This window comes from Oenanthe melanoleuca, chromosome 25 (assembly GCF_029582105.1).
Source record: "Oenanthe melanoleuca isolate GR-GAL-2019-014 chromosome 25, OMel1.0, whole genome shotgun sequence".
NCBI lineage: Eukaryota > Metazoa > Chordata > Aves > Passeriformes > Muscicapidae > Oenanthe > Oenanthe melanoleuca.
This window is the reverse complement of record NC_079358.1, coordinates 2,807,561-2,823,530: the sequence shown is the minus strand read 5'-3', so window position 1 is coordinate 2,823,530 and position 15,970 is coordinate 2,807,561. Positions and strand designations below refer to the sequence as shown.

At 50.4% G+C, this 15,970-nt stretch overlaps 2 protein-coding genes across 2 annotated transcripts; both read right to left on the bottom strand.

Annotated features, from left to right (window-relative positions):
• Positions 1–5,403: 5,403 nt before the first annotated feature.
• Positions 5,404–5,976, bottom strand: LOC130263234 (proline-rich protein 9-like). Its single transcript, XM_056510768.1, has one exon. The coding sequence runs from the start codon at positions 5,974–5,976 to the stop codon at positions 5,404–5,406; it is 573 nt and encodes a 190-aa protein (XP_056366743.1).
• A 5,693-nt stretch (positions 5,977–11,669) lies between these two features.
• LOC130263233 (keratin-associated protein 10-4-like) lies at positions 11,670–14,489 on the bottom strand. Its single transcript, XM_056510767.1, has 5 exons — positions 13,219–14,489; positions 12,355–12,741; positions 12,226–12,315; positions 11,832–12,153; positions 11,670–11,780 (listed from the first exon to the last, which is right to left on the bottom strand). Exons 1-5 carry the CDS (start codon positions 14,487–14,489, stop codon positions 11,670–11,672), a joined length of 2,181 nt encoding a protein of 726 aa, XP_056366742.1.
• Between the last annotated feature and the right edge of the window lie 1,481 nt (positions 14,490–15,970).

Genomic DNA, 15,970 nt, shown 5'->3' with positions numbered 1-15,970 from the left:
GAAAATTTTTAGGATAGATCCGATTTTGGTGGGTTTAAAAAGAATCCTTTGGAATTGAGGGGGGGGGGAAAGGAAGAATTTTAGGATAGATCCAAGCACTCTCTCCTCTTGAATTTCCTCGGAGGTGTCAAAGAGCAGCTCAGACCGAGAATATTCCCTAATTATCCCAATTTATGGATAATTAACTCCGCTCCAGACATGTTTGGGAAGGGATTAACCGCGGGCGTGGCGCAGACGGGATAAAGAAAGAATTCCAGCCGGGAATGTTTCGACACCCGTCGGTGTTTGGGACTTGGTCTCGGAATTATCTTCGGCTGCTCTTGGATCAAGGATTTCACTGTGAAAATTCCACAATAAAAGCGACTTTGAGTAGCGAGTTTTGTGAATTTTTTGTTCCTTGTTGTTGGGGGCGGGGCGAGGTTTGTACCAAGTTTTGGGAATTTTTACAGCGAGTTGTGGGAATTTTTCTACCAAGATTTGGGGGGTTTTGTACCAAGTTTTGGGGGCCTTGTACCCAGTTTTGGGTTTTTTTATACCAACTTTTGGGAACTTTTTCTCATTAAGTTGTGGAAATTTTTATACCAAGTTATGGAAGTTTTAGAGTGAGTTTGGGGGATTTTTATACCAAGTTTTAGGGATTTTTATACCAAATTGTGGGAATTTTTAAATCAAGTTTTGAGGATTTTATTCCACGTTTTGGGGGTTTTTATACCAAGTTTTGGGACCTCTTTTTACCAAGTTGTGGGAATTTTTAAAATCAAGTTTTGGGGATTTTTATCCCAAGTTTTAGGGATTTTCAACAGCTTCTCCTGATAAAGATGGAGAGGAGGCTTAGCTTGAAAAACCTGGATTTGTTTGTGCTTAAAGTTGATTTTTTGGGGGAAAATAGAAAGAGAAGGAAAGACGGGAGAAAACCACCAACAAAAACACCAGGAAGCAATCACGAGGTCATTTCACCATTTTATTGCACCAGAGCCCAAATTAAATTCAGAATTAAAACCAGCCCCGCGATTCGTTGATTATTTTTCTCGAGCTAATTAAGCGCATCTCGTTATGAGGCAATTTCTGCTGGCGGCTGCAGGTCCGGAGACGTTCCCGGGAGAAGCAGGATTTGGGATTATTTGGGATGGCTCCTACTTCTGCTTGCAGCAATGCTGCTGCTGCTGCTGCTGCTGCTGGGGGAGGCTCTTCACGGCCTGGCCTTTGGGGGCCTGGCCTTTGCAGGCCTCGCTTTGCTGGGCCTGGCTTTGCTGGACCCCCTTGGACATGGCCCCGCACTTCTGCTGGCACTGGGGAGGGATCACCTGCTGCTGCTTCTGCTGCTGGGACATCCTGGACAAGCCTGGAATTCAAAATCAGGGAGAGAACCAAGTGGATTTTAAGCTGGGATTTGCCTTTTTGAGAGGTATTTGGCTCCCAGATGGACCCCGTGGGTTTATACTTCATCCCAGGCCCAAATCAGGCAGGTCTTGGAGTTAAATCCTGGAAGATGCTGCAGTTCAGCCCAAATTTTGGAGAGTTCAGTTTCCCAGCCCCTGTTAGGTTTGGTTTGGGTTTTTTTGGATCCCATCCCATTCCCTGAGGGATCAGGGAATTGCTGTGCCTTAAACGAGGAGCAGAGGCAAAGCCCAGCCTAACAAAGCCAGGAAAAGGTTTCAGAACTGGAGAGGAGACAGACAGCACCAGGGGTTCCTTCCTTCCTTCCCTCTGCTTATTTTTTTCCTGGGAATCTCAAATTTAAAAAGCTCGGGGGAAAAAAGTGGATTTGGAGGGAACTCGAGGAGAAGCTCCAAAAAAAGCAGCCAAAGAGGAAAACTGGGAAAATCTCAGGATTTGGAGTTCTGACAGGGAAAAAATATTTTGATAACAATCCCAATATCAGATGCAAATCCCAATATTTTATAAGATTCCCAATATTTGATAATATTCCAAATATTTGATACCAATCCCAATATTTGATACCAATTTTTGGAATGACCATGTCTCTGCCCAGCTCCTTGAGACCCCCCAGAGCAGGAGCCACGAAATTTAGGCAGATTGAGAATTTTGTCCAAGGAAACAGGACCAGGATCCCCAGAAATCTGGGAAGCTGCTCCACCATCAGCCCATGGATGCCAACCTTTGGTTACCCATGGGATTCTTATCAGTCCAGGAAAAATTATCATGGAGTTCTATTCCCAAAATGTCCCAAACCACCGTTGGAGCCTCAAAACCCCCAAAATTCCATAATACAGTTCTCCACCCATTGCAGGCAGAAATTTTGGGAGGAGACAACCTCAGATTGGGAAAGAAAATGGCAAAAAATTCCATTTTTCTGACTCTGGGGCACCAAAACCCCTCAGCTGGGCAGGGAAGGACTCACCTGGCGCATCCTGCTCGAGGAGGAGCAGCTGTGGCTGTGGAGCTTCCCAAAGCTTTTATACCCCAAAATTCCATAATAGAGTTTTCCACCCTTAGCAGGTGGAATTTTGCAGGGAGAGAAACCCCAGGTTGGGAAATAAACCAGTGAAAAATCCCATTTTTCCAACCCCAGGGCACCAAAACCCCTCACCTGGGCAGCGAGAGGGGCAAGGAAGGACTCACCTGGTCCTGCTCGAGGAGGGAGCTCAGGAGGAGCCGCTGAGGGTGTGGAGCTTCCCGAAGGAGCAGCTTTTATATCCCCACGGGAGAGCCGATGACTCCGGATTAAACTCGGTGACCAGAATCTTTCACAACCGGAACCGGCTCCGCTCCCACCTCCTGGACCTCAGTCAAAGCCTGGCAGAGATTTCCCTCCTCTCCCGGCTGCGGGGGATTGGTTGTTTCTTCTCCAAGGGCACACCCAGGGCTGCTCATCGCAGGGTGATTTGTTAATAATTCATTAATAATTCGCCCTGTCCTCATCCCCGGCAGAGATCCCAAAAAATTGGGACTCACATCCACTCAGGAATGAGTTTTAGGGATCATTTTGGCTGGGGAGCAGCTGGAGGGATCTCTAAAAATACTGGTGGCATTTGGAATCTCTTCAAAATCCCAGTTTGGAATGGGATTTTGCTGTTTCCTTTCTCCAATTCCCATCCCCAAAATGAGGAATTAAATCTACATCTTTTTTTTTTTTTTTTTTTTTTTCCCCCCAAGAAATGAGGAAGATTTTCCAAGCTCCTTCACTTCCTGATGAAATATCCCTGGTTTATTGCAAATATCCCAGGAATTCCAGCAATTCCTGGCGCTGACCACAGCTGTTGTGTCAGGGCTTGGCCACAGGGACAGCAGGTCCCTCAGGCCACTTCCTCTGGATTTTCCAGGCGGTCCCGTGGTCCCAGGGAAAAATGAAAAAATTCCAGTGACTGACAGATGATGGATGGGGATCAGGATGCTCCAGAATCAGGTGACTCATGGATCAGAGGAGCTCCACGTGATTTTTCATTTAAACTTTTTTCCATAATTCCTGATTTCAACCTCTTTTCATAATTCCTGATTAAACCTTTCCCATAATTCCTGATTTAAATCTTTCCCATTATTCCTGATTTAATAGTTTCCTGTAATTCCTAATTTAGTATTTTCCCTAATTCATTGTTTAAACATTTCCCGTGATTCCTGTTTTAAACCTTTTCCCATAATTCCCGATTTAAACCTTTTCCCATAATTCCTGATTTAAACCTTTTCCCATAATTCCCGATTTAAACCTTTTCCCATAATTCCTGATTTAAACCTTACCCATAATTCCTGATTTAAATCCTTCCCATGATTCCTTATTTAAACCTTTCCCATGATTCCTGATTTAAAACTTGGCCATAATCCCTGATTAAAACCTTTTCTGTAATTCTTGATTTAAACCTTTCCCAGGCTTCCAAGAGGACACAAAAGCTGCATTCCCAAAGCCTGGATCCCCAAAGGTTTGGAAGACTTTGAGGCTCAAACTCCTCATTTCCTGGGAATGTCCAGTCCAGGTGTGTTCAGGTTGTTTTTTTCCTCATGATTCCCGACCTTTTCCATGCGCCTACAATGTCAAAAAAGTGGCACCTCCAAGGTGGATCTTGGATCCTCACAGATTTGGCTTCCTCGGGAGGAATTTGAGGTGCAAATTCCTCATTTTCCTGGGAATTCCTGCTCCAAGTATGGGGTGGTTTGCCCTGATCCTTAAAACCTTTTCCACGTCCCCAAGATGTCACGGAAGTGGCACCTCCAACTCACTCCTGAGGCCGAGCCTGGACCTGAAATTCCACAGAGGAATTCGAGGTGCTAATTCCTCCTTTCCCAACCCATTTTTTTGGGAATTCCTGCTCCTGCTTTGCCTTCCCCGGCCGTGTTTTTTTACCTCCCATGTCTGAGGGTGTCACATTTTTGGTGTCACCTTTTGCTGTCACCTCCTGGTGTCGACAGCAAGGGCCACAGACGGGAACCTGCTCCTCGCCTCCCCACCTGCACATTAAAAAGGCGATTTGGAAATGGTGTTGGCACACCCCTGAATAAAAATATCTCTCTTTTATTCTCCAGATTAGATATTCCCCACCCTTCCTGTAATGAGGGGGTAGGTGGGGAGTGATTTCAGCATTCCCAGACGTGGAAATGGCGTGGCCAGCACGGAGCCGGAGGTGAAGAAAGCCACAGGCACAACCCAGGACACAGTGGGAGGTTTATCTCTGAAATCTGGGGGGTTTTTAATGGGTTTGACACCCTCCAGACAACAGGGCCACCTTCAGCTTCAACTTATCCACAATAAAATTGGTTTTATATTTATTTAAAATTGTGCCTTCCAGGTGTTCAGTTCCTTCTTTATGAATTTTAGCTTTCTTCCACTTAAATTCGCCTTTCGATGGTTTCTAAGATTTGCCTCCAAAATCCCAAACAGTGAAGACCAAAATTCTGCCTGAAAATTAAACTTCTATCAATAATTTCAAGCATCTCCCAGAAAAGAATTGACCAGACAATGATTTCCTGGTAGGATTTGAAGGAATTTCTCCCTATTGAAGCTATTTTTTTTATTTCAGGCACAAAACTCTCCCCAACCACCTTTGAAAATGGAAATCAAGGGAGATATTTTGGGGTCTGACGATGTGGAAATGGGGAGAAGAAAGACAAAAGACAACTGGTGCCATTAATGGTCATTTTTTTAATGCTGCACAGAGAATTTACAAGACTGAGAAGACACAAGAGGAGAAGGGGAGGGGGGGAAAGCGTCAACGTTTTCCACCAGCTGCTGCCAGCACTTCCTGAGATTTCCAACTAAAATATCAGGAATTAATCAAGGAAAAACGCTGGCATGGCAGGAGGAGAAGCGATAACACAGGGAACACTGAGAGAGGAAACTCCAAGACGAATAAAATGATCAGAGCAGGAGAGGCCTTGTTGCATCGCCAATGGGTCTGCGCCGTGTTTTCCATCCCGGAACCGCGCGGGCTCCGGCTCCTCAGCGGCTCAGGATCAGCAGGAGCGTGGGCAGGGCTCCAGGCACACGGTCTCGCACTTCTCCACGCACTTGGTGCTGCAAACGTCGGCCTGGCACTGCTCCACGCACTTGGTGACACAGGGCTCAGCGCACTGGGCGGGGCACTGGGTGGGGCAGACGTCCACGCACTGGGGGACGCAGCTGGTGGAGCACTGGGTGGCGCAGACGTCCACGCACTGCGGGGCGCAGCTGGTGGAGCACTGGGTGGCGCACGGGGTGGCGCAGACGTCCACGCACTGCGGGGCGCAGCTGGTGGAGCACTGGGTGGAGCAAACGTCCACGCACTGCGGGACGCAAACGTCGGCGCACTGCGGGGCGCAGCTGGTGGAGCACTGGGTGGGGCAGACGTCCACGCACTGGGGGACGCAGGTGGTGGCACACTGGGTGGCACAGGGCTCCACGCACTGGGTGGCGCAGCTGGTGGCGCAGGGGGCCTGGCAGACCTCAACGCATTGGGTGGAGCAGGGCTCGGGGCACTTGGAGCATTTCTGCAGGCAGATGGAAGGGGGCAGGCAGGGCTGCTTGCGCTGCTCGTAGTAGTAGGACATCCTGGAGAGGTGCTGGGGTAGCGGGAAGAAGCTGGGAAAAAGCTGGGAAAGAGACAAAAAAAATTAGGATATCAGCCTGTATCGAGGCGCTATCCACGGTGTGAGGTCTTGCTGGGTTTGTGTCCGGCTGAGGAAAAGCTGCCTAAGTTCAGGACTCCTGGATTCTGGAGTTGGTCATCAAGTCCAACCCTTCAGGGAATGGTCCTTGCTGGGATCAAATCTGGGAGCTCAGCTTTGCCAGTGCCGCGGTCTGGGCTAATCCCAGGGTGTTTATGGAACTCCCTTCCTTCATTGGGAACACATCAGGAGGCCTCAAGCCACAAATCCTGAGTTTTATTGGATTGCCCAAAGTCCAACTTGGTAGAAGGCACGACACAAAAATAATTCAGTTCCTTCTGCCCTCAGTTCCATCATCAGGGCTTATCTCTTCCTTATCAGATGCTCACACCCACCTGGGGACGTCCCCCGCCCTGGGAATTCCCAACCACAGAGCCCAGAGACCAATCCTGCCATTATCCCAGGGAATCATGGGGTGGTTTGGCTTGGGAGGGATCTCCAAGATCATCTCCTTCCAGCCCAGACCAAGTTGCTGCAAGACCTGTCCAGCCTGGCCTTGGACACTTCCAGGGATGGGGAATCCACAGAATAACCTGGGCCAGGGCCTCCCCACGCTCAGTTTTTTCCTAATATCCAACCTAAATATCCCATATTTCAGTGTAAACCCATTCCCCTTTTTCCTATTTCTGCAGTTCCTGAGGAAAAATCCCTCTCCATCTTTCCTGGAGCTCCTGTAGATCCTGGAAAAGACTCTGAGGTCTCCACAAGCTCAGAATTCCCAGCTCTCCCATCCTGATGATCCTCTAGGATGACACTAGGATGATGATCCTCTGGGATGACACTGGAATTTTTTTGGGGGGCATTGATGGGGCTCGTCCTTCCGTGAGGGAAAGACTGGCCCAGAGGTTGCAGCTCCCATTTCCAACTCATTTCCTGCTCTTGGCTTCTCCCAGAGCTTTCCTCCAGCTTTGCCTGCAGGAATCCTCAGCTCCGTCCTTCCAGATAAAACCTCTTCCCACCCATCCCGTTTGAAGTCCCAGGAGCTGCTCCACAACATCCATTAATTTATTTAATTCCCAGCCTTAACGAGGCAGGAACAAATTAACCAGGAGGGAACAGGAGGGAGCAAGAGAGGCAGCCACATTTTTGGAGGAGGTGACTTCCCCAAACTCCTCCAGGCAGAGCAAACCCTAAATAAAACCCCCAATTCCAGCACAAATCCCAAATGAGAAGCAGAAGAGCGAAGCTCTCCGGGGACCAGGAATGAACTCTCTTTTCCACGAGATATCCTGATAAAAATTCCCTGATAAAGCCCAGCAGGACTTACCGGGTCACTGGTCCTGGCGAGCGACGGAGAAGCCAAAGGAACTGGCGGGAGCCTCCAAATCCAAACCTTTTATACGGCCGGAGTGGCGTCACCTCCGGAAACACGGGAGCCCAGGGGGATGGACAGCTGACCACAAACTGCCCCGGCAGGCTCCACCTCCACATGCTTTGCATGTTTGCTTGCATCCTAATTTTTGGTGGAAGCCCTCTTCCAGGAAAGCAGGTGATGCTGAGCCAGCCCCGCTCGGATCATGCGGTTCCCAACGGGAATGGCGGGGTCATTAAAAAAAAAAAACAAAACAAAGCAGCGGGTGCTGAATTAATTGGTTTTCAGAAAGGGATTTAATGCGCTAGGACATTTCCATGGCCTTATTTTCATAAATGTCAGGTTTTGATACTTGGGGTTTTTCCAACTTGAGATGGCTGTTATTAGGGAAGATGGATAATTAATTGGATTTACTATGAGAAATACCCCGTCCTAATTCTCATGGGAAGGTGCAGCCAATCCTCCAGCGCTTCCACAAAGCCCTGAGATCCCTTTTTTCCCAAAAAATTAAATTGTTTAATTCATCCAACTTATTCCTCTCCATGGATTAACACCATCAGTACTTGGAAATTCCAACAGGGACACAACTTTGAGGAACATGTCAAGGAATATTCAAGGCAGAATAATCCTTATTTTAAAGATGCTTTTTCCCTCCCAGAAAGGTGCAAAAGGCTCTGGTTTAAATGAGATTTAGACGCAGGATACAATTTTTATTAAAGTTTTGCTGGTTATGAAAAATCGTGATCATAGAGGTGCGAACGTGACCATCACAAAAATGCTAAATAAGGAAAAAAATTAAAAAGCAACCCCAAACCAACCAACCCAGCACAACCAGCACATCCTGGAGAATTCCAGGCATCGGTGCTGGTTCCTTCCCAGAATTCCACCCAGAGCTGACGGATCTCCACGGGTTTTTTGCCACCTCACGGGTGGCTCACCTTTTCCACACACTCAGCTCCTCACGTGCAGCTTCTCCCCCCTTTCTGGAGGCTCTGTTGCCCCAGGGGTTTTTCCAGGGATAAACTGGGATTTGTGGAGTGTGGTTTGCTCATTTTTTGCCGCAGGAGGAGAGGCTGCACCTAGCAGAGCTCAGGTTTGGGAGCTGAATTTTAAACGAGGTGAACCCCTCCTGATTTTCTCCTCCTCAAGCTGCCGAGTGTGGAAATTTTCCCCCCAGTGCAGCTTCCAACTCTTATCTTCCTGAGGAATATCCCAAATTCCGGTTGGAACAGCTCCTCAGGCTCCAGGCTCACCTCAAAACCATTTCTGAGGACCGGTCCTGCACCTCCCTTTCTACCCCGAGTTCTTTCACACCCTGTGGTTAACTCTGATTAGCACAAAATTGGGGCCTTCCAAAAGTGGATTATTTCGGGAGACGTAAACGGATCCGCACTCCCGACACGTGGGAACGTCACAGGGTTGGGTCGTTATCCCTAATTGGCACTTATTTGGGAATCTCCATTGCATTTACGGGCAATTGGAGTCATTGGAGCCGTCACGTTGGTGTCGGTGAGTCAGGATCCCACAGCGACGTCCTTCGGAGGCTCCGGTGACTCCTCCCGGAGTGGGTCGGGCGTTCCGGAGGGAATTCCATGAGGGAATTCCACGAGGGCAGCACCTCCAGCTCTGAGGCTCCAGTCTCATCTTGTGCTGAATGGCTGAAGACTTTCCAGGATCCCAAAATCCCTGAGGTTGGGAAAGATCTCCCAGAGTATCAAGTCCAAGCTGTTTCTGATCTCCAGAATTCCAGGAATTCCTCAGACACTGCCAGGGATGGGGATCCAACCCTCCCTGAGTCCCTTCCAATGCTTCCCAATCCTTTTTCCATGGAAAAATCATCCCAAATATCCAACCCTGGCCCAGCCTGAGGCCTCTCCCTCTTGTCCTGTCCCATTCTCTGGGATCAGATCCCAAATCCCCCCTGGAAGATCCCAAAATTCCCCCTGGATCCCCCTTTTCTCCAGGCTGAGCCCCTCCAACTCCCTCAGGATTTTCCAGATCCTTTTCCAGCTGCTCCAGCCCCATTCCCATCCCTGGAGTTCCCATCCCTGACTTCAGTCTCTCCATGTCCTTTTTCCATGATTGTCCATGACTGGACACGGGATCCAAACCCAACCCCTCCAACCCTGAGCAGGATTCCAGTTTTCCCGAGCAAGAAAAGTAATTTTTTTCTGTGTTTTTCACTCAATTCTCACGGAAATCAGGGATTCTCCCATTTTCCAGCCTGAACCCTCCACACCTGATCACAATTAAACCTCCAGGGCTTTCATCAGACCCAACTTTCCCCTCTCCTCATTCCCACAAGGTCCTGGGGAAGGTGGGAGGGTCTGAGTCGGCTCCAGGTGGCTCCTGGAATCCTGGAATTTTTGGGATGCCAGGAGGGTGAGAGAAGAGGACACCAAGCCTCACATGGACATGAGTGGCTCCTTCAGGCCATGCTCAAGGGACAATTTGGGACAATTTGGATCCAGTCATGACATCCTCGGTCCCGGAGGAACCCAAATCCCACCGTTCCGACCTCTTTTCCTGTTTACCCCGGAAGGTGAGTGCTCAGGAAAGAATGACAATTAGCACCTGAGTAATTAAATCTGGGAAGGAGGAACTGGCTGTGGTTAAGGAAAAAAAAAAAATTCCTCACCTCTTTTATCTCTTTGCCTTCTTTGCTTTGATTTTCTCAATTTTTTTTTCAGGAGGAATCTCTAGATTTCTGCCAGACTGTTTTTTTAATTTAGTAGATAAAATTGTTTTGATATCTGTGGAAATTTTAGAGCTCAGAGAACTTCTCCTGACAGAGGAACCAGGGGGATTCTGCAACATCTTGTAGTGCTCAGCGATTTTTAATGTCACAGGTGTGGAGTAAACATCCAGGTGGTCACACAGGAAGAATTCACATTGTTGCTTTTTTTCCTGGAATTGTTTTTTTCTGCTCTCTGCTGCTCCAAGATGATTTAAATCTGAGTTTTATGGACACATGAAGGATTAAATACTCTGCCAGAAGGAAAAAATTAATCCAAAAGCCAATTTTGGTTTTTTTCCGCCTACATTTTATTTCCCAGGAAACCAAGGGATTCGGGAGCAGGGGTGAAGGAAATCTTTGCTTGCAGGGAATTTTAGGGAATTTTAGACTAGTTTTGGAGCCCAGTGAAACCCCAGAGAAGCTCTGAGGACTCGCAGGTTGTCACCAAGCCCGGGCCTTGGGGCATCTTTGGAGGAGCTCCCAGACGGTCCCACCCCGTCTGCCGCCACCCCCGCTCCTCCCGCCCGCATTCCAACCGGGATTTGCTCCTCCAAACCCTCCCCGAGCCCGGCTCAACCTCGGGAGTGTCCCGGGACGGTCCCGAGTCCCCGTTCGGGGATTTGGGATTGAGGAGGGAGCGATGGAGGGGATGGAGGAGCACTTGGAAAATTCCTTTTCTTGGGTTTTCCAGGTGTTTTTGCAGCCCGTGGGAATGAGCTGGGATTTCAGATGTTTATTTGGGATATCAGACATTTTATGGGATTTCAGACATTTATATAGGATTTCAGATGTTAATCTGGGTAATGAGACATTTATCTGGGATTTCAGACGTTTATATGGGATTTCAGGCATTTATTTGGGATTTCAGACGTTTATCTGTGATATCAAACATTTATATGGGATATCAGACATTTATCTGGGATTTCAGGCCTGTGTCAGGATCGAGGGAAGCACTGAAGATGTGCCAAGGGGTGGGAATTGGTGCAGGTTTTGAGAAAAGTTCTTCCCACCAGAACGTGTGAGCCCCGACCCCACGGAATGATCGCCATCCCAAACCCGCCAGAGCTCCATGACAACACTCCAGGGACACAGTGGGATGTTCTGAGCAGGGCCAGGAGTTGGATTTGATGACCCCTGTGTCTCCCTTCCATCTCAGGGGCATTCCAGATCCCAGGGAGACTTTCCCAAGCAATTTTATTTTACAAAAAATGGGGATTTTTGGGAAGGTTTAATAGGATAAAGGGCAGGCAGCAAAGGAAAGGCGCGAGGCCGATGCCGAGATAGTTTCTTTTATTGCTTCAGATATGGAAAGGAAAAGGATCAGGGGAATTCCTCCACCCACACTCCCAGCACGAGGGGGAACTGCGGAATTCTTTCTCCCGGGGAACGACCCCAGGGGCACAAAATCGCTCGGTTACATCCCGCGAGGAAAGGCGCTTTCTTGAGGTTCAGGACAGCAGGAACGAGGCAGGACACGAGGGGAAAAAATGAGGATTTACTCTTCCACGGGGAATCCTTCAGAGCCCCTCAGCAGAATTTCGGGCAGCAGCGCTGGCCGCACACCGGGCAGGTCTGGGTGACACAGGTGGTGGCGCAGGAATCGGCGCACCTGGTGACGACCTGGACGCCGCCGCGGCACTGCGAGGTGGCACAGCAGGGAGGGGCACAGCTGGGGACACAGGTGGGCACTCCCTGGCAGCAGGGGTCTTGGCACGTGGTGACGCATTTGGTGACGTCCTGGCAGCAGGGGTCTTGGCACGTGGTGACATATTTGGTGACATCCTGGCAGCAGGGGTCTTGGCACGTGGTGACGCATTTGGTGACATCCTGGCAGCAGGGGTCTTGGCGTGTGGTCACCCCCTGGCAGCAGGGATCCACACATCTGGTGGCACATCTGGTGACACAGCAGGGATCCTGGCATGTGTTGACACACTTGGTGACATCCTGGCAGCAGGGATCCTGGCACGTGGTGACACACTTGGTGACCTCCTGGCAGCAGGGATCCACACACCTGGTGGCACATGTGGTCACCCCCTGGCAACATGGGTCAACGCATCTGGTGGCGCAGCAGGGATCTTGGCACGTGGTGACACACTTGGTGACCTCCTTGCAGCAAGGATCGACACATCTGGTGACACATTTGGTGACCTCCTGGCAGCAGGGATCCACGCATCTGGTGGCACATCTGGTGACACAGCAAGGATCTTGGCACGTGGTGACACATTTGGTGACCTCCTTACAGCAGGGATCTTGGCACGTGGTCACACATTTGGTGACATCCTGGCAGCAGGGATCCACACATCTGGTGGCACATCTGGTGACACAGCAGGGATCTTGGCACGTGGTGACACATTTGGCGACGTCCTGACAACACGGATCAACACATCTGGTTCTGCACTTGGTGACCTCCTTGCAACAGGGATCCACACACCTGGTGACCTCCTTGCAGCAGGGATCTTGGCATGTGGTGACACACTTGGTGACCTCCTTGCAGCAGGGATCTTGGCACGTGGTGACACACTTGGTGACCTCCTGGCAGCAGGGATCCACACACCTGGTTCTGCACTTGGCGACCTCCTGACAACACGGGTCCACACACCTGGGGTCGCACCTGGCCACACAACACGGATCTTGGCAGGTGGGGGAGCACTTGGGCCCCTTCTTGTAACACGGATCCACACACCTGGAGCTGCACTTGTTCCCCTTCTTGGAGCAGGGATCTGCACATCTGTTGCTGGACTTGCTCCCTTTCCTGCACCACTGGATCACCCACGGGCTGCTCCACTTGCTCACCTTCTTGCAGCAGGGATCGTAACACGGCGTGAGGCCCCTGGTGGCTTTCTTGCCACACGGGTCCACACATGTAGTGACATACTTGGTGACATCCTGACAGCATGGGTCCACACACGTGGTGACACACTTGGTGACCTCTTGGCAGCAGGGGTCTACACACGTGGTCACCTCCTTGCAGCAAGGATCTTGGCACGTGGTGACACATTTGGTGACATCCTGGCAGCAAGGATCTTGGCACGTGGTTGCACATGTGGTCACCTCCTTGCAGCAGGGATCTTGGCACGTGGTGACACATTTGGTCACCTCCTTGCAGCACGGATCCGCACATGTCCTGGTGCACTTGGTCACCTCCTTACAACAGGGATCCTGGCATGTGGTGACACATTTGGTCACCTCCTTGCAGCAGGGATCTTGGCACGTGGTGACACACTTGGTGATCTCCTTACAACAGGGATCCTGGCACGTGGTGACACACTTGGTGACCTCCTTACAACAGGGATCCTGGCACGTGGTGACACACTTGGTGACCTCCTTACAACAGGGATCCTGGCACGTGGTGACACACTTGGTGACCTCCTTACAACAGGGATCTTGGCACGTGGTGACACACTTGGTGACCTCCTGGCAGCACGGATCCACACATGTCCTGGTGCACTTGGTGACCTCCTTACAACATGGATCCTGGCATGTGGTGACACACTTGGTGACCTCCCTACAACACGGATCCTGGCACGTGGTGACACACTTGGTGACCTCCTTACAACATGGATCCTGGCACGTGGTGACACACTTGGTGACCTCCTGGCAGCACGGATCCACACATGTCCTGGTGCACTTGGTGACCTCCTTACAACAGGGATCTTGGCACGTGGTGACACACTTTGTGACCTCCTTGCAACACGGATCCTGACACGTGGTTGTGCACTTGGTGACCTCCTGGCAGCACGGATCTTGGCATGTTGTGGTGCACTTGGTGACCTCCTTGCTGCAGGGATCTTGGCAAGTGGTGACACATTTGGTGACCTCCTGACAACACGGATCCTGGCAGGTTGTTGTGCACTTGGTGACCTCCTGGCAGCACGGATCTTGACACGTCGTGGTGCACTTGGTGACCTCTTGGCAGCACGGATCCTGGCACGTGGTTGTACACTTGGTGACCTCCTGACAACAGGGATCCTGGCACGTGGCTGTGGCGCACGTGGTGACCTCCTGGCCGCAATCCCGGCGCGTGGTGCTGCACTCGGTGACGCGGCAGCAGCAGCAGCAGCGGGGGTTCCCGCACGTCGTGGTGCACCCGGCCACCCCCTGGCAGCACGAGGGGACGCACGAGGTGGCCGCGAGCCCGCAGGCTGCCTGGGCCGCGCCCAAGCCACCCAGATTGACGTAGGTGGTGGTGCCAGGGTAGCAGCAGGGGGTCCCACACTGGGAGAAGCCCTGGAAGCTGCTGGTGGTGCCGCAGGGATCCAGGCTGGATCTCACCGGGAAGCTCCTCACCAGCACGGCGGGAGGGGGGATGCAGATCTGGCTCAGTGGGCAGCCGGTCGCACGACGCATTTTTGGTGGGGGAAAAGGGGAGGCTGGAAGCAGGAAAGGGATAAAATTATAAGAGGTGTGAAAAAAAAGACATTCCAGGCTGTTCTATACACGAAATTGAATCATCCTTTTTCCCACAGAATCTGGAACTGGGAAAACAGCCAGGAAGTGACTCTGCAAGAAAGCGTTTCAAATTTGTAGCTGTTTTTCATCAACTTCCTCTCAAAACAGGAAGCAGAAATTATTTGGACTCCTTTAGGTTTTCTGGGAGGTCTGAAGCCTCCACCTGCCAACACCTCCCCTTAGCTCAGGATGAATCTTTGCCATTGCTTGTCCAATTTCACCCAAAAAAGCCTCGGATCACCCTGCCCTCATCCAGAGGACACCAGGGGAGGCTCCGTGCTGGAAAACCTCCCCAAGGGAAGGCTCCGCTTTTCCTACAAAATCTGCCTGGCCCTTCCCACCGTGATTTGATTTTTCCTTCCAGGCACAGCCTTCCCTGGCAGCCTGAGAGGCTCCACTCCTTATCACCCCTCCCACTTCTCCCCTTTGAAGTCCCAACCTGGCCTTTTGATCTCTCCCAACGCCAGCAATTCCCTGCGTGAAACAGCAGCAAAGTCGGCGAGGAGAGAATTTTGTCCTCTTCGATGGAGGAAGAGCAAAACCCACAGCAAATAAACCCCAGAGAAGACGGAATTAAAATCTGGGGGAATCCCAACCCCAATATCCCCAAGCAGAAACGCTTTTAAGTCTTTTAATTTGCTTCTGCACGGCTCCAAAATGAAATTAAAAAACCCCAATCACAAGGTGACTTCCCAGGAAATCAAGCTGGACTTACCCAATTCTCCACCAGCGAGCACCAAATGAAACCAAAAATGGCTTGAGGAACCGGACAATAGGAATCCTTTTATAGGATTTTGGTGTCCGTGGCTCCGGAAGTGAGACACCTCAGGGGTATGGAAATCAAATATTTAATAATCCAGACCTGTTCTGCTCCAATCCTTCAATTACTTCTCTCGACATTATAATTTTTAATGTTGCCAAGGTGGGACACGAGACTCTGCGAGGAATTCCCCGTCCACGTATTTCCTACGGGCTGGGAAATGCGGAGTGGGTGAGACAGCCTGGAAACAATCCTCCCCTCGGGATTAAACTCTGGAAAAAAAAGATGTTTTGGTGCATTTCCTTGCAGAGCAGAGGAATGGAGGTGGGATGGGACCCTGGAAGGGGCTTGGCTAGCTGACAATATTCCTTCTGCTAGGAATTTTATTCCTGATAATCTGGTCACGGTTTTGCCTCGGTCACTCAATTGTCCATGAATATTTTGGAGGTCCAAGGTCATCCCCAAGTCCTTTCCAGGGTGGGCAAATACTTCAGTGTCTCCCAATCCACCTTTTCCTCAAGGTCCCTGGAACATCTGGGTGGCCTTGGCTGGTCTTGAGCTGAGGGACCCAAATCAGATGCAGCTCCAGATGTGGTTCAGGAATTCTTCAGACACCTCC

Bases quoted from the DNA above. Each gene is read 5' to 3' on its own strand.
- LOC130263234 (XM_056510768.1), bottom strand. From the start codon at position 5,976: ATGTCCTACTACTACGAGCAGCGCAAGCAGCCCTGCCTGCCCCCTTCC.
- LOC130263233 (XM_056510767.1), bottom strand. From the start codon at position 14,489: ATGCGTCGTGCGACCGGCTGCCCACTGAGCCAGATCTGCATCCCCCCT. The intron at 12,742-13,218 runs GTGCCAAGATCC...GTGCGACCCCAG, and splicing joins GTGACCAAATGTGTCACCAC to GTGTGTGGACCCGTGTTGTC. The intron at 11,781-11,831 runs GTGCCCACCTGT...GCCACCTCGCAG, and splicing joins AAGACCCCTGCTGCCAGGGA to TGCCGCGGCGGCGTCCAGGT.